The sequence below is a fragment of the Furipterus horrens genome, unplaced genomic scaffold (genome assembly GCF_987537825.1).
Source record: "Furipterus horrens unplaced genomic scaffold, mFurHor1.1.pri manual_scaffold_4, whole genome shotgun sequence".
In the NCBI taxonomy this organism is placed as follows: domain Eukaryota; kingdom Metazoa; phylum Chordata; class Mammalia; order Chiroptera; family Furipteridae; genus Furipterus; species Furipterus horrens.
In genome coordinates, this window is record NW_028327174.1 from 154,993,324 (window position 1) to 155,019,659 (window position 26,336).

Consider the following 26,336-nt stretch of genomic DNA (forward strand, 5'->3'; position numbering starts at 1 on the left):
GATTCCAAAGTATGTGTTTGAAAACTTTGAAAAACAATACATGTAAGTTTCAAAATTTAACTATGAATTTAAAAAGCTGTGCTCATGGACAAATTTTAGTGTCTAAGAGTCAAATGGGAACTTTTCTAGGAAAAGTACTTTGTAAGTATTATTATGTAATGATTGCCAAGTTTGAAAATTGTAATGCATTCTGGGTTTTATTTATCTGTCAAATAAATAGAAAAGACATGGTTTGGATTCCTGGTCATTGGGATGATGCCAGACATTGGAAACATTTGTGTTTGATGAGGATTTCTAAATATCTGGCATTCACCCTGAAATTGGTACTAGATTGGGCACACAAGAGATGTCACACAAACTCAGGAATATATCCTTTATCACTAAGTTTGAACCTGGGTCTGGTTGACACTATGGCATTTGGAAAATAGGAGTCACTGCTGAGGTCACTCCCTGAATGTTTTCACGCCAGCTGAGTCATTCTTTGGCCACCCCCCATAGGACAGGCCACTGAGTCAGCCAAGATGCCTCTCAGCATTGAGGTGGGTGCAGATTTTTGGAGGGAGGTGGCAGAAAGAAGGGATAGCAGGCAGAGTTTTAAGTGCATTATTCTTGTGGTTGGTTTTTTATTCACAGAGGAGAATTTATAACTTGATATTACTTATACCCATATAACCTGAAAAGTCTGTAGCATCTTAACGTGTCTTAATTTGTGATTTTGTCTGTAGATTGACACTGGGCTTCCCACATAATATGTGGGATTATCATGGGATTGTAGTCAGAGATTCATATATTAGGGTGGTGAGTCCTTGTTACACTTCCAAGTATTCTTCCAGGTCACAGTTATTGAGGTTTCCCTTTGCTTTCCTATCTTTAGTGGAGATAGTGGACCCAGTGGATATCTATCTCAATCTTCTTCGGACCATCTTTGACTTTAATGCTATCAAAAGTTTGCTGACTGGGCCTGGCCAACTAAAGATCCGAGTTGACGCAATGCATGGAGGTAAGCTTATGGGCTTTCACCATTGGGAGGGCAAGAAATGTTAAGGAGACCTTGACCCATGTTGGATTTCTGGGATTATGAGGAAGGTTGCATTTGTAGGTATTCATACAACATATGTATTTTCAGTTATTTGGCATGCTCTAGAAAACTTCAGGGCTCTGATTTCTCTCTTGATGCAAATGAAAACGAAACTTGAACAAATAAGTTTGCTGTCACTCTGGGTTTGCTCCTATAGATTAGGTAGATCTGCTCCATCTCCTGGTCTTGGCAATGTGGACTTACATAGTAGGTGACCTGTGGGGCCCAGTGGCACACACAGTCTCCCTGATCAACTGAGCCAGGTGCTCCACGAGTGTCCCTTGTGAGGGTTGTGTGTGTCCTCCTGTTGTAGCTGAGCCTTAATTGCTGTTGACACATCAGTGCATGGGGTTAATTCTCAGGCTGACTGGCTGTGAGGATGGGCCATGACCTCAGCACACGAGCTGCTGTGCTCAGGCTGACCCCATGGAGTGGGATTGGCCCCAGTGGGCTCTTGTACCTGCCAAGACTACCCCATGGAGTGTGCCACTTGTGGAGCTAATTAGATAGTGCTCTGTTGTGGTCTGAAGCCAGCCACCAGGTGAGCTGGTTCTGCAGCCTCATGGGAACTGCTCTGGTGCCAATGTCAGCTGCTGCCAGCGACCAGTCTAGAGCTACCTGGTAGGAGCTACAAAGTGATTCGAGGTTGGTAGCTACCGTGCTACACCTAAAAGCGCCTGGGAGAAGTCATACTGCTAACAGTGGCTGGCTGCCACCAGTACCATAGGGCCACTCAGCAGAAGGCGTAGGGCACCCTAAGGCCCGCCAACTGTCTTGAAGGCTCAGCACCGAAAGAACTTCAGGCAGTACCTGAGGTGGGTGAGGTGGGGTCTCAGGGAGTCTTCAGGATAGGGTAAGTGTCATTCACCAGGTTAACGCAGGCTCAGATTTGGTGCCAGTGCTGAGCCCGGGGCCACTCAGTCAAAGGCACAGGGCACACTGAGACCAGCCACCATCTGCCTGGGGCCTGGGGACCTTTGAGAGTTTTTAAGAAGGACTGCACTGCCAGCCAGGCTGGCTACCTGCCTCTGAAAGGGCCTCGGGGGGTGCATGAGTTGGGTGGGGTGGTGGTCTCAAGAAGTAGTCAGGGTAGGGTGAGTGGCGTTCACAGGCTAACGCAGATTCAGACTTGGCCCTGCGGGGTGAGGGCTCAACACAGGAAAGATGGTGCCTGCCTGCTGTCTGGGTGTGAGGAGGGCTAACGCAGGGGCAGTGGCAACTGTCCCTCCAGCCCTTGCTCTGTGCGTCTCTGGTGCCCCTTCCCCCGAACACCCCAGGGTGAGTGCCTGCAAGCAAGTGAGTCTGTGCACAGGCCCTTTAAGAGTACACCTGGGTTTCCTGCAGCCTTTTGTTTCACCCATAGGAAGGGAATCCCCTCTGCTTCTCACAGACAGATGTCATGTGGGTACCTCTTCCTGGCTCTGGTGCTCCAAGTGGGGAGCACCAGTGTGAGGCTGGGACTTCTAATTTCTCTGGAGCTGAGATGTCCCTCCTGGTCCTCAACTGCTACATGTGGGAGTGGAGGCAGCCGCTTTGGTGTCTCCGCTCTCTCACTGGTCTCCACGTGGCTTCTTCTTTACATCCTTGGCTATGGGACTTCTGGTCAGCCTGTCTGCAGATGGTTGTCCAGGTGGCTTGTTCTAGAATTTGGTTGTCATTTTGATTTGGTGATGGAAGGAGGTGAGCACACACAGTGTTTACCTACTCAGCCATGCCTTTTTAGTTAGATTTTTTTTTTTTTTTGAAGTCTTTATCGCCTATTAATAAATACCTCTGATATACTGCTTCTTGTTGACTTGTCAGTTTTGGCCATTACTGGCTACATATTATGAAAATGAGGTTGTAGCTTTTTTTTTCCCCCACCCTCTCCACTCACTAAAGTCAAGCACACTTACCTAAGCTAATTATATGGCCATATTGATAAGCTCAGTGTCCAGTGTCTACATTACCCTAACACTGCTGAGCCATGCAAAGTATTATAATTATATTTTCTTTACAGTACAGTTTTTTATTGCCTTGGAATTAGTCTTGCTTACTCATTGGTTAGTCTTTGTTAGGTATAGTTATCACTATTAACCTCCATACTCCCCCAGTGTCTAAATCTGCTCTCATTTCGCTCCCCTGGGGACCTCTCATCTGCTTCACTCCGCACTGGTTGCTCTCTGAGCTGCTGTCTTCCTGGAATTGTCTCTCACCATCGTTCTTGTAATTCCCTTTACCCCTCTCTTATGTTGACTGTTTTATTTGTGGAACCTTTGTCTTCTGTCTTCTTGATTAATTCCTAAGTTTTGGAGGAACACAATCTCTAGGGACACTATGAGAGAAACTCATGGAAGGTAAATGTTTTAAGTCATTGCATATCTGAAAATATCTTTTATTCTATGCTTCCTCCTAACCGATATTTGTCTGGATATAGAAATCAAGGTTGGATGTTACTTTCCCTCAGAAGTCTGAGGGCATTGCTCCATTATCTTATAGCCATCTGTAATGAACTTCTGGTTTTTAATTCATTGCATGAAATCTTTCTCTTTTTTTCTCAGGACTCTTAGGGCCTTTGACTTATCTTCAGTTGTTTCTCCTGTTCATAATGAGTCTTAGTGTGGGACTGTTTTCCTCTCTTTTGCTGGGCACTTGGAGGATCCTTTTAATATGGAAAACTGTGCCCTTTCATTCTGGGAAAATTTTTTTGCATTACTTGTTGGATGATTTCCTCCGTTATTTTCCCATCCCTTTCTTTCCAGAATGGCTATTGTTTCAATATGGGCCCTCCAGCACTGAGGCTCTCATTATCCCGTTCTTCCTTCATCACCCGTTTTCTTCCTCTTTATTTTGTGACATTATCTGGGAGATTTAATCAATTTTATCTCCAAATCTAAGCTTTTCAGTTCTGCTATCATATTTTTAATCTCTCTCAACTTTTTTGTTTTCAAAAACATCTCTTTAAAAATAGCTTCTTATTCATGTTTCATGAATGCCATAGCTCTTTTTAATAAGTCAGGTTTGCTGAGGTAACATATATATGCAGTAAAAATCCATACCTTGTAGGTATACAACTGGATGAAGTTTGACAAATATCAATAGTACATAACCAATATGACAATCAAGATATAGAATATTTCCCTCACTTCAAAAAATTCCCTTGTGGCCCTTGAAATCAAACCCATCCTCCTACACTTAGCCCCTGGCAATTGCTCATCTGCTCTCTGCCTGCATAATTTTGCCTTTTCCAGAAAGCCATAGAAATGCAAGCATATAATACGTTTCCTTTTTCTTCAGGCTTCTTTCAGTCAGCGTAATGTTTCAGAGATACATTCATAGTGTTGTATGTATTAGTAGTTATTCCTTATTAGTACTGAGTCCTATTGCATTGTAGGGGTGTACCAGTTTATTTATCCATTTACTGGTTCATGTAATTAGGGTAATTTCTAGGTTTTGGCTACCATAATCAAAACTCCTATAAACATTGTGAACAAGTCTTTGTACAGATATATGTTTTCATTTGTCTTGGATAAATACCTAGGAGTGGGATTGCTGGGTCATATGATGAGTATCCGTACACCTATAAGAAACTGTCCATCTGTTTTCCAAAGTGGCCGTACCATTTGCATTACCAGGACTATGTGAAGGCTCCCGTTTCTCTGTGTTCTCCAACACTTGGTATTGCTAGTCTTTTCAGTTTTAGCCTTTCTGCCATATTGTATCGATTTGTTAGGACATTACTAATACATACTTTAAATGTTTCCTTCTCTCTGTATGGTTTCTGTCAAAAGTTTGGTGACCCTTTGCTCACTGATATGTTTTTGAGTGAGACACTAAAAATTTGTTGGGTTCCATGTGTGGAGCTTATCCTTCATGGACTTTGAGGTCTTCTGGCTGGGCTGTTGTATTTTTTTTCCTATTAGGCTGATAATATTTCCAAGAAAAGGATCTTTCAGGGTCTTATCTGGCCAGAGGAAAGAAAGCTTCTGTTTCCAAGTAATTTGAATAATATTTCTGGGTTTGAGCCTCAGTGCCTAGCTTGTACTATATGACCATCTCTGAATCAATCATTCTGGCAGAGAAATGAAAGACATTGATGGTCAAATCTAGGTCAGCTTTCCAGCATTGGGAGAAGAGGGAGTTAGTCATACCCAGACCCAGTGAACTGAGATGGGAATGGGGTTGGCTCTTCAAGGGAAACTCAAAGTATTTCTACTAGAGGAAGGCAAAATGAGTGCTGGGCAGGAAAAATCAAAAGATATCTCACTATTTGAGGTTTGTGTTATCTTAATAGAAAATAAATGGAAAGCAATCCTTTATATGTATTTCAGCTAACAGAATTATATGCTGGTCCCTGAAGGTGCCGTATGTTTTGTCCCAGGCTCTGTTCCCTTACTCATAATTTTTTTGGTTGTTTGTTTGTTTTTTTCATTTGGATGGCATCTTCTCTCCCCACCCCTGTCAAATTTATATTCTCCCATTAAGTCCCCATGTAGAAATGCTGCCTCCTTCTGGGAGCCTTACCTGTGGTAATTCTTTCTCTTAAGCCATTCTTTCTGATAATTTTATCAATACACACTGAATAGCACTTGTCTTACCATTGCAGTCACTCACCAGTAGGTTTGATTCATTCCACTGTTAGATTAAGAACCCAGCAACGTAGGAACTGTGTGTTTGAGTCCCTCAAATATGATCCCCTCCATTTCTAACACAGGAATTTCATGTTAGGCAATCCATAAATGTGTGTTGAACTGGAAAACACTATTCTTCAGCATTTACTTTATAAAATGTGCTTAGTTTTATATGCTTCAGTGGCTTACAGTGTTCAATTATACACTTGGCAGGGTTACTGCAATTGCAGAGACAAAGAACTTTGCTAGAGCCTATAGTGCTTTTGCATATATTTAGCTAAAGCTTTTAATACACATACACAAAAAGCAACAGACAATGAATCATTATTAAGAAGTTGATTTCTTTCTGGCAACATTTTAGAAAAGGCTTGGAGAAAAAGTTTTATGTAACTGAATTATTTACTACATCTTCTATATGTCTAGTATACTAATAGGCACATAGTAGATGCTCAGTGAATGGTAATTCATTGTTGTGTCTTGAGAAAGCTTGTAGAATTTATTATTATTTTTCTGTGCCATTAAATAGGTTTTCTTGTTCTAGCCAGAACAAAATGCTTTTGGGGGGGGGGAGTGATCTGCAAAGATTTCACATGCTGTTTATCTTTTTTTAGTTATGGGGCCCTATGTGAGAAAAGTCCTGTGTGATGAGCTGGGGGCCCCAGCCAATTCTGCAATAAACTGTGTTCCCCTGGAAGATTTTGGCGGGCAGCATCCTGACCCAAATCTGACATATGCAACAACCCTTCTGGAAGCTATGAAAGGAGGGGAATATGGATTTGGAGCTGCATTTGATGCTGATGGGGTAAGTAGGAATGTTTTTCACCTGCTGATCCTTTTACCATGTAATGAACCAAGCACTGGAAACCAGAAAATTAATGAACACATCTGGGGCCAACATGTATGGGTCACATGAACCCTAACTGGCACTGCATCTGCTCTTCTGTTCAATAAGTATTGCAGCTCAATAGCCATTACAGTTCTTAGTTCCTGGTAAACATTATGTTATGAAGAGGTTATTTCTTTTTAAAAAATATTCATGCAACAAATCTTTATTTATGGCTTGTTTTGTTGAAAGCACCATGTTAAGGAACCAGCTGTTTTTAGCAATAACCCCTGTTTTTCATTATGTTTGGGGGACAGTGTGAATTAGGATCTGGAGGCTACTGAAGGCTGAGGTAGCCATCCAAATCTCAACAGGGGGCACTCATTCTTAGTTGTGCCTGGGGCCTGCAATATTTAGGAATTTAAAAGAAGGTTTCCTATGCCCTCTTTCGCCTCATTCAAGTTGTTTTAGGTTGTTTAAATATATGATGGCGGTAAGGTGGCTTGTGATGATTATGGGAATGGGCTGCTAGCAGCAGATGTCTCTGTCTGATCATTTTCACATTCTTTCCCGCAGGACCGTTATATGATCTTAGGCCAAAATGGCTTCTTTGTGAGCCCTTCGGACTCCCTGGCCATCATTGCTGCCAACCTCTCTTGCATTCCATATTTCCGTCAGATGGGGGTCCGAGGGTTTGGGAGGAGTATGCCCACTAGCATGGCCCTGGACAGGTAAGCAAGGACGTCATTGTGCAAAGCTTCACGGTAGGCTCTGATGTCAATGTTCACTTTGGTGCTAGCGATGACTCAGTCTTCTCTGTTGGGAACTTATAGAACTCAGAGACATGGATAGTGTTCCGGGTGGAAACATAAAGAATCAGGTGGGCTGGATTTGATTCTTGATTCTGCCACTTCTTATTTGTGGGAACTTTAAGACTTATTTGATCTCTGTGCTTGGTTTTCTTATCTTTAAAATGAGAATTATAATAGTATCATTCTTACTTGGATTGTTATGAGGTAGGAGTGATGTGATTCATGTAAAATGTTTCAGTGCACAGTACATAATAAATACTTCATAAATGTTTAGTAATAAAACTTAATATGTAAGGAAGTGAAAAGAACATGGGTTTTCAGGTCAGATTACATTATGTTAAACTCCTGTTTGCATCCTTATTATGTCTGCAAAAATAGAGATGATCCATCATAGGTTTGTTGTGAGAAGAAATGAGATGTGCCCAACAGGATATTCACTTAGCAGATCACAGTGTTAGGTATTTTTTTCTCCTTGCCTTACTCATCCCCACCATCTTTTACCTTGCCTTGTAAAACAAGAAATTTCAGGATCTAATATTTTCAAGCAACATATATTATGGAAGTAGTACTTATGCATGGTAGAAAGTTAGGAAACATAACAATAAGTAAATGTAAACCTCATATCCCTTTCTCTGTATTACCTGTGTTAATAAATAAATGTATATTTGCTACTGGATCTCCTTCTATACATATATAATATACATATATAATTATAAATCATATATAGTATACATGATATTATATATAATATATGTAATACATACTATAATTGCCTTTTTGTAATACCAAAAAGAGATCTGTGAGTATACACTGCTTTGTTACTTGTTTTTTCTTTTTCATCGACAACCTCCAGCTTTGTATTAATGCATTTTTAGGTCATCTAAAACCAAGATTATTCAAATTTCCCCCAGACGGCCCCCAAATGTCTTAAATGGGTTGCTTGCCCAAAGCACTATTCTATCTAAGACCATACATTGCATCTGGTTGCTATGTCCCTTAAGTGTTTTATAAGTTAGCACACTCCTTTTCTCTTGTGCTTAATGACAGTGATTTTTGAGAAGGCCTGATCAGCTGTCCTGTAGAATCCCACATTCTGGATTGGTGTGGTTATTTCCTCATGGTGTTATTCATTCATGTGGTAAAATTTACATACAATGAAATATGTAATCTTACGGGTACAATTCAATGAGTTTTGCAAATATATACATCTGTGTAACAACCACCCAGATTAAAATATAGAACATTTCTATCACCCCCAAAAGTTCCCCAGTATCTCCTTCTGATTCCCCATGGACAACCATTGTCATAATCTCTATTGAACGGGTTTTGCCCGTTCTTGAATTTCACATAAATCTAATCATATATTATGTACTTGTTTGTTACTGTTTTACATATATATGTATGAAAAGGTATATATATTCTATATATTCTACATTCTATATATATTCTATATACATTTTATTCATCCACAGTCATTACATGAGTTAGTAGTTCATCCCTTTTTGTTGCTCTGTTGCATATGAATTTATGAATATATCACAATGTATTTTTCCAGTCTCCTGTTGATGGACATTTGGGTTGTTTCCAGTTACTAGCTATTGTGCATCATGTTGCTTATGGGCATTTTTATACAAGTCTTTTTGTGTACACATCTTGATTTGTCCTGGGTAAATTTCTAGGATTAGAATGCTGGTTGCAGGGTTGATGTATGTTTAATTTTACAAGAAACTGCCAAATTATTTTCCATTTATACACTCTTATTTGAAATATATGAGAGTTCTAGTTGCTTCATATAATCATTATCATTTGGTGTTGTCAGTCTTTTTTATTTTGACCATCCTAGTGAGTATAAAATACCATTTCATTGTGGTTTAGATTTGTATTGTGCTAATCACTAGTGATGTGGAGCTCATTTTCATATGCATATTGTCCATTTGTGTAACTTTTTAATGTATTTACTCAATTAAAAAATTGGGTTGTTTGTCTTTTTGTTATTGATTTATAGAAGTTCTTTATGTGTTATGGATAATAAAGCTTTTGTGAGATAGACAGATATATTACAAATATTTTCTCCCTGCCTGGTGCTTACCTTTTCATGTTCTTGATGGTGTCTTTTGATGTGCACAAGTTTTAAATTTTAACAGTTCAATTTATTTTTTTCTTGTGTGGTTAGCATATAATTTTTTGTCCTGTACATGAAATCTTTGCTTACTCGAAAGTCAGGAAAATTACTTCCCTATGTTTTCTTCTAGAATTGTTGTAGTTTTAATTTTTACATTTAAGTCTTGATGATTTTGAATTAACACTTCTATGTGGTGTAAGGCAGGGGTCTCTTTTCCTCCATATCCATTTGTTCTAACCCTACTTATTGAAAGGAATTTTCTTTCCCCTTGGTGCCTTTGTTAAAAATTAGTTGACCATAAATATATGTAGATCTATTTGAAGATTCTCTGTTCCGTTCCATTGATATATCTGTCTATCCTTATGCCAATATTACATTGTCTTGATTACTGAAAATTTAAAGTAAATATTGAAATCAGGTGACTCCTCCAACTCTTTTTCTTTTTTAGCCAAAAAAAAAAATTATGTGTCCTAGGTCCTTTGCATTTCTATATATATTTTAGTATGAACTTGTCAATTTCTATAAAAGTCTGTTGAGATTTTGATTGAGATTGTGTTCAATCCACAGAGTAATTTGGGAAGAATTTCATTTTAGTAATATTGAGATTTCCAGTCCAGGAATGTGGAATATCTTTTAATTAATTATTTTTTTATTAATTTCTCTTACATATGCTTTTGTATTTTAGTATAGAGGAACTTATCCAATTTTTGTTAAATTTGTTCCTGGGTATATATATACATTTTGATGATATTATAAATGGAATAGTTTTATAGGTTTAATTTTCAAGTTGTTTTCTGCTAATAGTTAGAAATACAACTAATTTTTGTAAATTGATCTTGTATTCTTCCACCAGATAGCAAAAAAACTACACACCTTTTGGATGTGCCCCACTTTACTTTTTTCCCCCACAGGTGATATTGATATCAAGTTCATAATGATGAACCAACTCAGTTTAAAATTCTTGCCTAGTAGCACCACAGAGAAGGCTACATGAGTCCACGGTTTGTTTCTGTTTGCCTTTGCCAATGTCCATTCTTACCAAAAAAAAAAAAAAAAAAAGTTCAGTAAAACTGTAGAGAACAGGCAAAAGTGAGACCATCTTTAGAAACTGAGAACCCAAAATTATATAGATCCTGAGCAATATGTAAGTTATTTAATATTATGGAAGTGTAGTTAATAATAACCTTTCACTTATGCAGAATCTTATAGTTTAGACAGAACTTTGATACACTTGATCTCACTTGATCTTTGCAATAATAATGTAATTGGGTAACCATTACTCTCAACATATTAAAGATGTCGGACCAAATATCAGAGAGGTTAAGTGACTTGCATAAGGTTGCACAGCTAATAAGAAAGAACCCAGAATTTGAAACTAGGTTTTCTGATTTAATTTGCTATTGCATCTACCCAGTACCTACAACTTGATCAGCATGGTCCCTGAGAAACCAGTTGAGAATATTACTCAACTTCCCTGATGGGTAGCCAGCAATTTTTCAAACCCTGGTTTCATTCGGACAACAAAAACCATTTGTCCTCTTTTCTCGTGGAAAGTTCCCAGTATTTCTTTATTTCACTTTATCCCCACTTTCCAATAAATCTGTTTCAGTCAGAAACCAGAGGCTTTGCTTAGAGATTTCACAAAGGACCTGCTCTGATATGTAAGTGACCATTTAAAAGGATTATTCATGCTTGCTGGTTGGGATTCAGAATTCTGTGGGGCTCTGACTTGGTGATTTGTTTTGGGTATTTGATCTGTTGTGCAGCTCCCAGGTGGATTCTCATGATGGACACTTTATAAGCTTCTTTCTTCTTAGGTAAAATAAATGCAGCTTCAAAATTTTATCTTAACAGTGGTTTCCCATGTAAGTTATTTTTAACATTAATAAAATAATAGGAATGTGCCCAGAGTTGCCAGACCCTGGAAGAATGACAACTGAGTAGTTGGGAAACATTAAATGGTGTACTTGTCTCAACTCCTGGGATTCCAGAATAAGGGAGGCCTGCATACTTGAAACTGATGAATTATTCAGACAAACTTTTATTGTTAACAGATAATCATTGTTCCCTGAGGGGATACTTTCAGTGTCTTTCACTTCTATCCTTTACCAGTCACTACAACAAAGATCCCATTTACCCAGGAATAGTGTAGTTTCAGTCTTGAAAATGGCATTCTTTTGGGACTTTGTCATTCTGAATGTGATTTGTGGTTGCAGACCAGTCTATGTTGCTGAAATCATTTTGGTTGAAATGATTGGAGAAGTAAAGCACATTCAAAATATATTTGTGGCCTGAGGTCTGTCTCTGCCCCACACGGAGATATTAAATAATTCTCTCTGTTTTCTTTCAATAATATTTATGAAGCGCCCATCTGTGCTTGGGGCTGTGCCGAATGCTATGTAATACAAGGCAAACACATGCAGACTTGGGCCCTCCTCATTAGAGATATTTATAGCCTCAAGCAAGCTAGCATTCTTGGATATACCACAAGGGAGCCAGATCTAAAATGTCTGTTTTGACTACCAGGGAGGCCATATGAGGTCCACTACCCATAAATATGGTGGTGAAGGGAATTAATGCTCTTCTACCCTGTCTTCGCTCTTTTGGTACTCTTATCATTCACCATTTACTCACACAAGAATTATTTATGAAGGGCTTTCTGTATCCTACACTTGGTCCCTTGCCCTGGTAGAACTTACAGTCTAATGGAGAAGACAGACAATAGCAAGTAGAGAAAAAATATGCATATGTAAATATAAATCACAACCCATGCACATGGGAAATGAACTTGGTGCAGTAATAATTGATGGGTATGGAACATCCTGCTTAATAAGGGTAGCCAAGAAATTCTCCAAGGAGGTGTGGGTAGGAACCAAAGATCAGAACGATATATCTGGGCCTGGCTATGATGCTGGGATCAGGAATGGCCTGTAATGCATATGAAAATACTTATTTTTCAGAATGTAGTCTACAGCTATTTGTTGTCAATCCTCAGTCTGAAATATCTTCTGTAGCTTTATCTTGAACATATTAGCTGGTCTTTGGTATCCAGACAGTGTTAATCCTTCAAGTATGCAAGTATCTACTGATCTGTGATGACCTTGGTCTTTACTGCATCCTTTAGATCTGTGCTGTTTTGCAAGACAGAGTCTTTGGTGGCTTTGGAGTCAGCTGGAGCGGGCACAATCAAAACAGCAGCGTGCCTGCTTCCTTACTAGCCCAGGCCACACGGCCAAATCCTGACTACACACTGCATAGCTGCTTGCTCATCACTTCTACATCATGGCTCTCTCTTTCTCAAGGTTGCCTGCCCTTCTTTTAAATCCTAACCCAGAACTTCCTATGTGACCTCATCTCTGACTCTTCCTACAATGAGCTACATTTGCCAGTTTCTCTGTATTGTTTACACTCTTTTGGCTGCCATCTTTAGTCAGGGAAAGAGTTACTCAATGACACAGAGGCCTCCACCTCCCCTGGCTATATAAGTCTTGTAAGCCTTTTGCCCTGGGGCAGTAGCACAGTTATTATCTAGCTAGCAACTTGCCACAGATATGCAAAGTACCTTAAAAGCTGTATTATCTCCTCCCTCCCTCCCCCTAACCATGGGCTTTGGGAAATATCTGTACCTCATTTCAATATAAGCTAATATCTGATTATTTAGTCTCTCCATGCACTGCCTCTGCTATAGGATGATGGAAATTATTTTGTCACAGAGATAAATATGTTCAAGTGTATCCTGAATTAAAATAAAATAATAATTTATAAAATCCTTTATCATAGGAGTTACTGCCCTGAAATTCTCCATAGCCAATTCAGTTAGGGTCAAGGCAGAAAAAAATGGCACACTCAAAATGGGTTTACTAAAAGTGATTTAATAGTAGCAACCTAATAACCTGGTCCATGGACGTATGGGCAAAATTTAAAAAAATTATGATGCACCCCAGGATTCACAACAGCAGAAAGCTATTAATTCTCCTAGGACTGAAGAGTCAGGCGGAGAGAACCAGGGTAACCATAGCTTGGTGAGGTGTGAAGTTGTGGACGACATGCTGTCAGAGAGGAACTGATCTTGTCAGGGAGGTATAAATGCCTCGGTTTCTTTCTTCTCCCACCCGCCAACCTCCTGCTGGTGCCTCCTATTGGCCAAACCTGCCTGGTAGTTAGAGTGCAACTTGGAGAGCTTAGCCTACTAGAAAAGTAAGGAGGGCAGAGATGGGCATTTAATGAAATGGGATTTCCATTGAACAAATTATGGAAAGATTGTACAGTGATAAATATAATTAACTCAACTCTATATGCCCAAGGTTCCCCCCCCCCCCCACCAAAAAGAAAAGTGGGGGTGGGAAAGGAAGAGAGTGGGATATAAGCAAGTAGAGATTACCAAAAAGATTGGCCACTGGGATGGTTATGCTGGTTATTCTTTGTTTGCCCCCTTCTACCCTTTTTCATTTCTCATGTTACTAAAGAGTTTTTATGCTTGAGAGATGTTTTTGGGTTTTCTTTTCTATTAATTACCTGTTCCTGACTTTTGCTCATTTTTCTATTTAGGTTTTTTTTTTATTTTTTATTTTAATGGATTTGCAAGAGTTTGTTCTATGTTTTAGATGTTAAGCCCTTGCCATTCAGGCACTTCTAATTTTCATCTTTTTTCTTCAGATAAAATTTTACTGCTAAGTTTTATGTCTAAATTGCTGTCAATAGCTGTCTGTTTTAGACAACTCAGGTTTAATATGTATAAGTAGCAATTTTTCTGATTTTTTTTTCTTAAAAATTGCTCTTCTTTCTTGTGTTTACTATCTGGGTGAATCACCTATACCAAAATCATAAGCCTTGGAATAATCCTAGAGTTCTGTTTCTCCCTCATTCCCAATGTACCATAGTCACTGGGTCCTGTTAGAAAAATCACTTAAATGTTTCCTGAATCATTCTTTCTTCTGCAACCCTATCTTTACTTTAATAGTTCAGGTTCTCATAATCTTTTGCTTGAACTATTGCAATAGTCAATGAGCTGGTTTCCTCCCTGCCCTCAGACCTCCTCTTCAGTTTATATCCTGGACCACCCCAAGGTCAGTTGTTCTAAACCAGAAAGTCACATATCTTCCTTCCTTGCTAGAGATCTGTTGGTGGCCTCAAATGCCCCCATAATGAGAAGCCATCTCTGGATTCTAAAACATGCATAACCTCCTGATTATGAACATCTAACTCCTACCTACATTTTTATCCTGCCCCCTAGATGTGTTGTGGTGCTTACAGTTCCCCCGATTTTATGGCCTCTCACACTGCTGAGTCTTTGAACATGTGGTTCTCGTTCCTGGAAATGTGTCCTCTTTGTCCCACTTTATCCCACTCTGTTCTTCCTTATCTTTCAAGGCTTGAGTCAAGCATCACCTTCTTGTAAGTCCTCCTTTAGTATTGTGTTCTCTCCTCCCCAAAGCAGTGTATGGAAGTTGCTCTTCATAGACCACTTTATCTCAGTTTCACAGGCATTGACAACATGCACTTATCTGCTTCCTAATGTCCTGTGAGACCCCTGAAGGCAAAGGTTTTGTCCAGTGCCTGGCACAGAATAGGTTCTCAGTGAATACTTATGAACTGATTGAATAAGACTTCTTCCCTTTTTGGATACCATTTATTTATTTATTTATTTATTTATTTATTTATTAATTATTTGGGAGAATAAATTACTTGAACTTCACAGATCTAATCACATGAATCTAAAAGTTAACTACTGTGAACTACCAGCACACTTCTTTTGATTTTTATGCAGAATAAATTTGTTGATGCTCTTCCCTGGTCACACAGAAAAGTATACCTGAATGATAAGAAGAAAAGGAATGGTGTATAATTGCACAATCATCTTTGGGTGTAATAAAATTATGGCTGATTTATGGTTTTCATTTATACTTACATAAGTTTTATAGTGAGTCAAATTTTTAGCAATGAAATTTTGGTATTGATTACAACTTTATCAAGGTGAGATAAAAGGAAGCAACCACATAGATGTTGTTTTCTAGTCAGTAATTAAATCTGGAACTTAAGCTCAAGATTACTTATTTCTTGCTTTGGTGAATAGTATGAGGAATGGATTTCTTACTAGAACATTTAGAGAACACCTCGCACTGCCTTCCTTTATGGTTTTTGGGTTCACCTACTGGAAAGGATGCTGACAATGATTCAAACCTGTTATTTGGTGCTTCTAAGAGCTGATGTCTGATGAGCAAATGATTTCATGCCTAAGTTTAGTAGAGGGCATTTATGAATTAATTGACTAAAGTGAGAGGAATAAATTGTTAACATTTAAGACTAGAAGCTGCAACATGTTGGATAAACTTTTGTTCAGTTGTTCTGAGCCCTTGGCTTTCAGTTATTTGAGTGGTCAGAAAAAACAATTTTGGGTAAGCATTAAGTGACCTGAGTTCCAAAATATATAGCCATCATCACCGTCCCATGTGAACCAAAAGACAAACCATTTTTAGAAGTCAGTTCTTTCTTGCCTGCTACATTTGCAACGACTCTTTGCCACTAGTTCTATCCCTAGAAAGGCATAGATAGTCATTGTTATGGGTGTCCAGCACCCTATTAACAGCCCTTCCACGGACTCAGCCTTCCTTGGCCTTTGTCAAGTCACATTGACCATGGCTGGAATTAGCTAGTACTGAAAGAAACCCCTTAATGCACCCTGGGTGATTGGGGATTTTGAGCAGATATTTCAATGACATCCAGTCTAGAGAACAGAACTAAGTGACATGCAGTTGCTCTTCAACGAAAACATTGACTTCGTAGCCTTTTATTTATAGTCTCAAATTTGGTTTTTGGAGGGTCCATTTGGTTAAATAACCTTCTTTCTTTTTTTCCTTGTGACTGAAAATATTTACACAATTTAAAAATCAACCCCATTCCTTGCTGTAGAGAACCATGAGGTAATTTTTGTTTGGACTGATAAAAATGTTCTATGTTTCGATTATGGTGGTAGCAATAGAACATAGTTATACAACCATATATATTTTCTGTATATCTAGTCTTTGCATATAAATTGATGAATTTTATTTTGTGTAAAGTATACCTTGATAAAAGTGATAAAAATCTTTAAAACCTATTTATTTAAAGACAAAACAAAGCACTTCTCTTGGGCCTTCCTTTATGGTTGGGGTCAGGAATCATCAGTCTGAATAACTCCAGTTCCCAGCATGGAGGTTTGCATTTACTAGACCATTGGTAAACATTGTCTAGGTTCAGGTGTGTTGAGTGGCCTTTGGGATTGCTGTCCTCTCTGTGGTGAGCTAGAACGTCAACATATTGCCTGCAATATTGTTGTCTTAGGAAAAAACTTAGGTGTAGAGTCAGAGGTTCTAAGATATCAAGGTCATTAGTCAAATTTATTGGTGGCCTAAAGGTGCAAGGAATATAAGGTAGGCCAGCGTAACTCTGAAACATGCTCTGTCAAGCCGCCAGAAAAGCCCGGCACTTGACAATGCTTTTAAGTGAAGGAAGATAATGATAAATCATCCTTGGCCTGAAGATCTTTCTGAATTAAAAGAGCATGTACTTTTAGTGTGTGATTTATATTCTAAGATAGATTTTGTAACTCTAACAACAAAAGAAAAGTTTTAAAGGAATTTTAAGCCCCAACCTCATAGGGTAGTGTCCAGCGAGTCCTGTTGGAACACTGCTTAAATGACTTAAATATCATTGATTTCACTCTACTCATCAGGCTGAGGGAAGAATAGTATCTAAGAAAGATGCACAGGGTGAATCAAGAAGTTGCCCCAAAGTTTTGCATGCTAGCAAACTGTAAGAGGATAAATGTACTTTTATTTACAGTGAACTCTATTAGAGTGTCTTGTTTGATTTCACATAAATGCTCAGCCATATCTGAGTCAGGTGCTATTATTGACATTTTATTTATAGGAAAAATATGATATTGAGAAGTTAAGTAACTTGCTCAAGGTGTCACAGTAAGAAAGAAGCATAATTTCTTTTCTTTATTGTTGAGAGCAGGAAAATGTTCTGATAGTACTTTGAGTGAAAGTCATTAGTGTGGGTTGGGGTGGGTGTGTATGTGTGTGTAGAACCTATATTGCCCAAAGTGTAGTGTATGACATCAGATAAGCATAATTAATTTTAACCTTAAGGTGTTGTGTGATTTTGACCTTGAACATTGCTATTGTTTAGCAATTGGCTTTAACTTAAAACTTCCAGGAAAATGTCGCCTGGAGTTCAAGGTAAGGTTTGAATTTTATGCCCTTGCCTCTGGATCTGCTTGAGGTAGTTAGAATCACCAGCAATGGCTTTAGAGAACACATTTATCGGGTTTCAGCAGCTTTTCTCTGTTACATTCTGTGTGAACTGGGTTAAGCAGATACACTTCCTTCACTATAAGAGTTTTTAATCTCAGACAGACTACACTGATTACCAGAAACATGAAGGGTACCAATCAAGTACAATGGGCTCCTTTAGTAAATAATGTGTTAGCAGTTGGGTATTAGATGTCCATGCTTAGGGACAAAAAAGTGGAAATAAATCTTGTTAGCCATTGTCTATATGCCTTGCGCAGGTGAGGATGGAATCAGATCTGGGGATCCATTCATCTCATCTCTGGTCAGGTTTCTGCCTGAGGTTTAAATTTGTCATCTGAAATTCTAAGTTCTTTTAGAGTCCTCGATTGCATCAGTGGTTTATATTCTAGCATGGAGGAAAACTCTTTGGTGAGTTGGCACTTGTATTTTCTTAAAGATAAGATCTCTATCCAGGAGTCACAGAGATATTCTATCAGTCAGGATCTTTGTGCTGCAAATGAAAGAAAACCAGCTGAACCGAGCCTAAATAATAAAAGGAATGTGTTGGCCCACATAACTGAAGTAGAGTTGGCCGCAGGTAAACCCTGCTCCAGCAGTTCAAATGATACTACATTTGACCTGTATATTCCTGCTCTGCTCTGCCTTAGAAGTTGTTACTCTAATCCACAACCTCCCCGCCTCTGGCTCTGCAACCTCTCCCTTTGGGGGAGCAAATGTCTGCAGGGTTTCCAGACCTCACACTCTTACACTACATTGTCTATGAAGGTGGGAGACAATGATACATTTTTTTTTTTAAAGAAAGAAGCAACTGAAAACATTTTGTTGAATCTAGTCTTGACTTTGGTTGTAGTTTATACCATCTCTGAGCCATTCACTCACTGAGGTCATAGGGGGTGGGATATGCTGAATGTCTTACGCCCCTTTCCATTTTAGCTAGAGCAGGTAGGAGGGTCATTGCTTTCCAAACCAGATAACTGAGTGGATGCAGTTGTTCTCCAGGGAAAGGTCTTCCTTTACTCTGTCCAGAAGGAGTAACTGCAGCAACGTGGAACTGCAGAAGTGGCAAAGGGACGTGAGCTAGGTGCGGACATTGGGGTGTAGTTCTGGAGGGAAAATTCAGGACCTACTTAATAACTCTTGGTGCCCTTCTTGTTACCTCCTCATACCCCTCCAAATCCTCTGCTATTTACCAATAATTGACAATGATATTAGAATTCGAATGGCGGTGCTTGCCAGTGATCCTTGACGCTCATAGATTCATCTCTTTCTTTCCCATCCTCTCCTGTCTTGTTCTTCTTCCTCCCTCCTTTTCTTCCTCCCTCCCTCCCACCATCTTTCTTGCTCTCCCCCTCTATTCTTCCTTGCTTCCTTCTTCTCTTTTTTCTTATTTTCTTTCCTCCATCCCCCGTCTCTGTGTACCTATCTTTCACTTTGTCATTTTCCAAAAAACATTTTTTAGCACCTATCGCGTGTTGGGCACATTGCTAGATTCTGTACATCACTGCTGAAGGTTATCTTCTCTTTCATATCCTTTCTTCCTCCATCAAACTTTATTGTCAACAAAATGTATTAATCTTCTATGTGTAAGGTATTCTGCTTTACTCAGGAGGTCCATGCCTTAAATCTGAATGTCAAGGATAAACCTGGAGCGTGTTCTCAAATCCTGATGACGTTGTATTCTGTAGATTGCCTTATATAGACCCTACTACCTGTATGTAGGGGTGGGAGGGAGAGAGAACATATGTGCTGGAAAGAGAGAGAAAACATAGATTAAGGAGTGCAAACATTTATGCCTCAAATGAGCTCATGTACACAGTGGGACATGGTGCTGTATGACTTTCATTGGCCTCTATGTTCAGACTACCTAGGTTTGAATTAACTCCTTTCATTTCTGGCTCTGTTACCTAACCAGGGCCTCTTCTGCTAAAGGAGGGCAGTAACAGCACTCTCATTTAATTGAGAATTAAATGAGGTAATATATAGATAGTACTTAGAACAGAGCCGCTCCACAGTACGAACTCAATGAAATTAGCTATCACAAGATGGAGTCTTATAGATAACAAACCAAAGGATAGACAGTGGGTTCTAATGACTAGTCTCCAGTTTTTTTCATATTGAGGAACTGGGACTAAACCTTAACCAGTGGCTACACTTAGATCCTTTATGCCCTACAGAGAGAATAGCAATTGAGTAGTGCTTTTCGCTCTGTGTTCCTCCCATTTCACAGTATGATGAAGCTTTTAGAAGATTACTCTGCGAAGCTCAAATAGTTGTATTTGGTTGTTTTTTAAATGACCTTATAAATAATGATTGTTAATTTTCCTTAGTTCTTTTGTATGTGTATATTGAACCTTTCAGTTAGGGACCCAGAATTAGACCCACTGCCTTTTGAGCTTTTGCCTTTTTATTAGTATCTTTAAAGTTGTTACAAATTAGAAGTTCTTTATTAATTTTATCAGGTGCTTCCCTAGAAAATACATTGCACCTCGGAAGCCCCATCTCTTCAGAAAAATTGTCTTTCTGGGGAAAGATGGAGTTTCTTTTTTAATTTAAAACACACCTGTGTCTGTCTGTATGCTTGCCAAAACCATTAAAGCCCCATACAGAGCTCAAGGCTTTTCCCTTACCACTGATTCTGATGATAGGATTTTGATTTTTGCATTGTAAAATATGTAATATGATTTGTGTGCATAATATAGGCACTTGCCCATTTCAAAATCTGGTTAGTAGTTCAGCCAAAAATAAAATAAAAGAAACATTCTGTGATATACCAGTGTGTGGGAATGAGAGGACACAGGAGAGATTCCTGAAAAGTGGCTTTCTTTGTTACTAATGTAACACTAGCTACTTCTTTTCTTAACATTAAAATTTTAGTTCAGTTTATTATTGTAATAGTTGTTTCCTGCTTTGATGATGATTTTTAAAAATCTATAAGCTCCTCTGGAGGCCCTTTATCTGCAAAAACACTAGTCAATTCCTCTGGCCCTCGAGGAAGAGACTTGGGAAGTGGGCGGGTGGATATTCTTTCCCAAATGGGGTTTATTTACATGAATCTTATCAAAGCAGATTGGTTCTAGGAGTATGAGAATGAGAGCTGATTTGCAGAAGGTCACTTGGATCTGTAGAAGAAACTTCCATCTGAGGGCCAACTTCCGGAGTTGGTTATAAACAAGAGGTTGTCTTGTGGCTCTGGGTGGGCATGACATTGAGCCAGGGTGAGGCTGACTAGAGGGAGATCTCACATGTGATGTGAGTTGTGATCTGACTTTACCACTGGTTATCATTGCTTCTCAAAGTCTAGCACTCCCCTTTCAGAAGGAAAGTAGTCAGGGCTGGTATAGTGACTCTTTTCCACAGAGCTCCCAGGGACTCACATTCTTCTTTTTTATTGCTCTGCCACCCTTGGGTGTAGCTCTTGCCCTCATTTTTCATGATAGTGGGAGCTCCAATGGTCATGTCTACATTTTAGGTAGCTACTGGAGCAAAAGATGAAGAAGAAGGGTGAAGGAATTAGATATACTATCTACCTTTGAACAAGGTTCACTGGAAAGTTGATACTTTTGCTTATATCCATTGGCCAGAACCTACTGATAATGGCCACACCTAGCTGCAAGGGAAGCTAGGAAGTGGAGTCTTAATTCTGAATGGCTGTGTGCACAACTCTAGGGATTTTCCTATCAAGAAAGAAGGGGAGAATGGTCATAGAGGGACAGCTGTCTCTGCTGTAGGTTTGATGATGTCATAAACATTTGTGTAGAATATTGTATTCTATGAAGATATAAAATATTGGTCTTCTAAAATTTTTTGACATGCTAAAATCATTTTTTGTTGTTTCTTTAGACTAAAGAACTGAGGATATTGGCATAAACTATATGATGATATTCATGATAATAATGATGAATAGGAGGATTACTTATATCTAAAAGATATAAGATATACCAACTCAAAACTAATAAGAAAAGTATTATTTTTCCCCATCTTATAAATAAGTAAACTGATATTCAGAGTAGGAGAAACACATGGAGGTAACAGTAGTGCGTACCTCTGGAGTTATGGCAACAAAGATTGGGAAGCAAGGCTTTGTGGAAAGAAGCAAGGTGATTTTTAATTGCAAGTAACAGAAAATTGAACTCCAACTGACATAAACAGTAAGGGAAAGGTGTCTCTCACATGTTAAAACATCTAGAAAGAGCTAGCTCCAGTCCAATTGGGGTGGGGAGCTATTTCCTTGCCTCAGCATTGTCATTGAAGAGACAGAATCTGTCATCCTCAGGGTGTGGTCTTTGTCCATGGTGAGCTTTCCTCGTGGAAGGGTTTCAGCAATTCTAACTATTTGCCCCACTTATGACATGGTCTTATGGAAGAAAGAGGACTGCCTTTGATTTATGTGTCTTTTTAAAGTCAAGGAAACTTCTCCCAAAGCCATCCAGTGCAGTATTTGTTCTGATCTAAAATACATTCACTTTTGCTGAGGGTAAATAATAAAATAATGGTTCTGTTCATGAGGAAATCAGCTTGAATGAGTTTGGGTGGGCGACTGTCATCCCCTGCTAATTTATTTAAATTATTTGTCCAATATTAAAGGACATTCTAGAATTATGGGTGTTTCCCTGAAAATTCCTTTGACATCGCTTTCTTATTACAATTTGCTCACTTACTCATCAATAAACATTTATCGAATTCTTTCTTTGGGTTAGATAGTGTTATAAGTGAATACAATTCATACTTGCCCTTGAAAAATTATGATTTAGTGACAGAGACAGATGTCCTGAGCAACACTAACAATGCAACGTGAGGAATGTCATAATAGAGGCCATAAGAATGCAGAAGAGAAACCACTTACATTGACTTGGATCAGGATCAGGACTTGTGGCTGTAATGGCACTTTCTTCACTTAGGTTATACATGTTTCTCATGGGAAGCTTTTTAATGAGCTCCTTGAGAACAGGAACCACATTTTATTTATCTTTGTTTTTAATATTAATATAATAATTTGACCAAAGTAGTTGCTCAGTGTGGTAGGCATGGATGAGTCAGGCTAGGAAAAGAGAAAGCATTCTGAAGCAAACCATCAATTGTGAGTAAAAGAGTGCTAAAGTGTGATGAAGAGTGTTCGCTTAGAATTCACGAACACCTGAGTTCAAGCGTGAGCTCTACCATTACATAGCTATTTAAATATAAGGAAGTCTCCTGACCTCTGTGTGCCTGTTTTCACATCCATCAAATGAAAATTAGAGCACTTAACCTCATTAGGTCGTCACACAACTTAAATGGAATAATACGTGTAAAGTGAACAGCACAGAATAAGCACTCAATGGACATTAGGTATTCGTCGTCGGCGGCAGCCGTCCGTCTCGAGAGACGATGGTGTAGCTTCCCAAGAGTCTATCTGCACCGCCGAGAATGGCTGTGCAGTCCGACTCGGGAGTGACATGGTATCTGTCTCCTCCCGTGTTGAATCGACATCTTGTGATGACGCTGAAGCTACAGAGCCTGGGCAGGGTAATATGGAGGGTCTGCTGTTGCCCATGCAGCAGACCCCCCCTCTCTTCGCAGCTGAAGGGTCCAAGGGAAAGACGGAGTCGATACAGCTTGGGTTCAGGTGCGCCACAGGAGTTGCCGGTGTTGACTACAACGTCAAACCGCCTTAGGGACTCCGGCTCCAGATTTTCTGTCGGGGTTTACTCCCTTAGCCTTTCCCCTGAAGAGGTATGCCGCAAGGCAGCGGAGGTTTTTTGGAGTCAGAGTTTTCCTTCTCTGACATTAGGTATTATTACCACTTAATAACATAGCCTACCTTATTTTTTTCTCCCTCATATAAATCTTCAGTCTTACTGAGTTGTTTGTTGAATAAAATACTTTCTGTAAATCAGAACGTTTCTGGCACCTGGAAGTGAACCTTACACATACTATGCTTCCTGATTTCTTAGTTGTGAGCCACAGACATTTATAGTCTGATTCTGATAAATATCTCATGCTAATATTTCCTACAGTCTGTTTACTCAGTGCTCTCTACTTCCTAAAATAGGAAAGGGTGCAATGTGGAAGAGTTGCCAATTTTTTTCCCCACAAGTGGCTGGGTTTTCCTTAATTGATGAAATCACCCTTTGTTGATGAGACCTATTTCCACAGGAATTTCTAGATGTTCTCAGGGCTCACGCTGTGGATGATCCCCCAAAGGTGTTAGGTATTTTTAAGCCAAGAGTGTCAACTGGTCCTAGCAGCCACACCTCAGAGACTGTATTTCCTCTAATTGGCTTTAGAGGCCATTTTCTTCGTAGTTTCTTCTTTTATAAAACTCTGTGCCACGTTCCATGTGTGAGAAGAAGACAGTATTTTAGAGCATGCTGTTATTTAGGAAAAACTGACCTAACAAGTGGAACAGCAAGGTTCGAGAGATAATCCAGTTGCCTGGAACCCCTGGTCTTATGCGTGGCTTGAAGGGGTTGAGGACACTGATGTGTTCTTTGGGGAGAGAGTCATAGTTTGACAGGAAACATCTGTTTTAATCTGCTCCAGTATCAACACAATGGAAGTGGTAGGAAACCCGTTGTTACTGTGTGCATTTTATTTCTTGAGCCAGGGCTTGGCCTGAGATCGGCGCTGTTTGGACAGGCAGCACAGTGTGGTCCCCTTTGTCAAAATATGGACATAGCAAGCGGAATTATTGGAGAGTGTTCTGAGGCTATTTCTCTCTTTAAAGGAAACCATGTTCTTTTAAACCTGTGTGGCTCTCTTCATTTCTCTCTTTTTCTTTATTTTCTCTTTCTGAGCACATTCCCACCAGGATTTCAGTTATGACTGAACACTTCTCAACCTTAATTCCACATCTTCTCTCTGGAGTAGGAACGGTTGGTTCCCTGTGGAGTAGGATTTTCCCCAAGGGAATCAAAACATCCGGGCAACAATTGTGCAGGCACTCAGACTCACATATACTCACATTCACAAAATTTTAGAGATTGTTATCTACCCTTTAAAGTATATTTGCCTCCTCTCCCTGTCTTCAGAGTCACTGCAGAGGATTAATTAAAGGTGATGTTTCTTTAGCTTTACGGAGCTGGTTTGCAGGGAAACATGGCTTATTTTCCATTATTCAAAAGAGTAAAGTTGGTATCTGACATTTAAAATTTGCCATTGGAGAATTCAAGGAATTCAAAATCTTACTATACCAGTGCATCTGTGACTCAAATCACTTAAAATTTATGACACTGCTAATAAAATGTACAGTGTAGATTCATATTACTGAGCTTACATTACCTCCATGATCATTTTTTAAATTCTAGTATCCAGAATGTCCTAATAAAGGGACACAGGAGTAGATGTTCTTATATACAGATATCAAATAATGTTGTACATATGAAATTTATACATTAACCAGAGTTCCCTCAATAAAAAAATAACTTAAAAAAAGTGACATTCAGATAAAAGCAAGGTCTTTTTTCACCCATTCTGGGAGTGAACTCCCATGTCACCTGAGATGAATCCAGGATCCTCCAAGTTCTTTTTTATTGACCTTGGCAATAGGTCCAAATGAAAGACAATGGAAGGATCTCCAATGGATTCCTTTCTCCTCTCTTCCTTCTGCTTCCTATCTAATGACTGAATGCATATGTGTTCCAGATGTTGGCCTCACCCCATGTGGACAAACTCATTTCCTTTCTCCTAACCAGCATCCTCTGCCCTGGTCAGGCTGGTGTCTGTACTGCTCTGGGCCAGGTGCTAAGCACAGTATGGAGGGCAGGTCCACAAGGAAATGACGAGACACACTCTCTCCCTTAGAGAATCTCAAAGCCCAGGAGGAGGTGAAGACAAGTAAACTGTTAACTAAGGAAATAATGGTTATAAGGTAGGTGACACAAAAAAGTGAGAAATGAACTTTGCTTAAGAATGCTGGGCAGAGAAGACTTCAGAGAGGAGGGGCTGTTTGGAGAGTGTCAAACAGGTTTGGAGAATAGGAGTTTGTATGCTGGGCAGGAAGGAGAATTGAAAGGACATGTTAGGCAGTATACAGCAACCAGTAAAAGGGTGTGAGGCATAATTTATCAAGGCACATGAGACTGCCAAGCATGATTTTTCTGGAGCATGTGTTGCAGGACTCCTGGAGGCACACATGGTAAAACAAGGGGAAGGAAGGATGCTGGAAATATAGTCAAGGGAAGGCCATGATGCTATGTGTTGGGACCTGATTAACAGGAAGCCAATTTTTCTCCGGGCCTTCCCGCATTCCCCACAGGGTCTGTCTGGCTTCCTATCCACTTATTTGCCAGTCATTCAAGACCTAAACTGCCTAGTATCTAGTTGCTTCCCGCGTGCAGATAGAAAACCTGAGCCAGACTGAAATATGAAGACCTAGAGATCTGGCTGAGCTCCAGGAAGGATGGGATGTACCTATAGCCCTGAGGAAGAGGAGCTGAGGTACATGTTCTGAGAGGAAGTGTTCAGGGAGCCCCTGAAGCTAAAGGACAGCAGGTAGACAGCAGGGCAAAGACCTGTAAGGGAATTCAGGTAAAAGCTTTAGATCATGGTTGGGGGGATTCAGAGCACAGGCGACAACCTGAAGGAATCCCCTGAGCCACAGGAATGTGAACAGCTGA

At 39.5% G+C, this 26,336-nt stretch overlaps 1 protein-coding gene across 1 annotated transcript in view; it reads left to right on the forward strand.

Annotated features, from left to right (window-relative positions):
- PGM5 (phosphoglucomutase 5) overlaps window positions 1-26,336 on the forward strand; it is a 175,108-nt gene that overhangs the window by 28,054 nt on the left and 120,718 nt on the right. Inside the window, exons 4-6 of the mRNA XM_090274149.1 lie at window positions 875-1,000; window positions 6,300-6,490; window positions 7,088-7,242. Of these exons, the coding sequence (XP_090130275.1) occupies window positions 875-1,000; window positions 6,300-6,490; window positions 7,088-7,242 (472 nt within the window). The remainder of the gene's footprint in view (window positions 1-874; window positions 1,001-6,299; window positions 6,491-7,087; window positions 7,243-26,336) is intronic.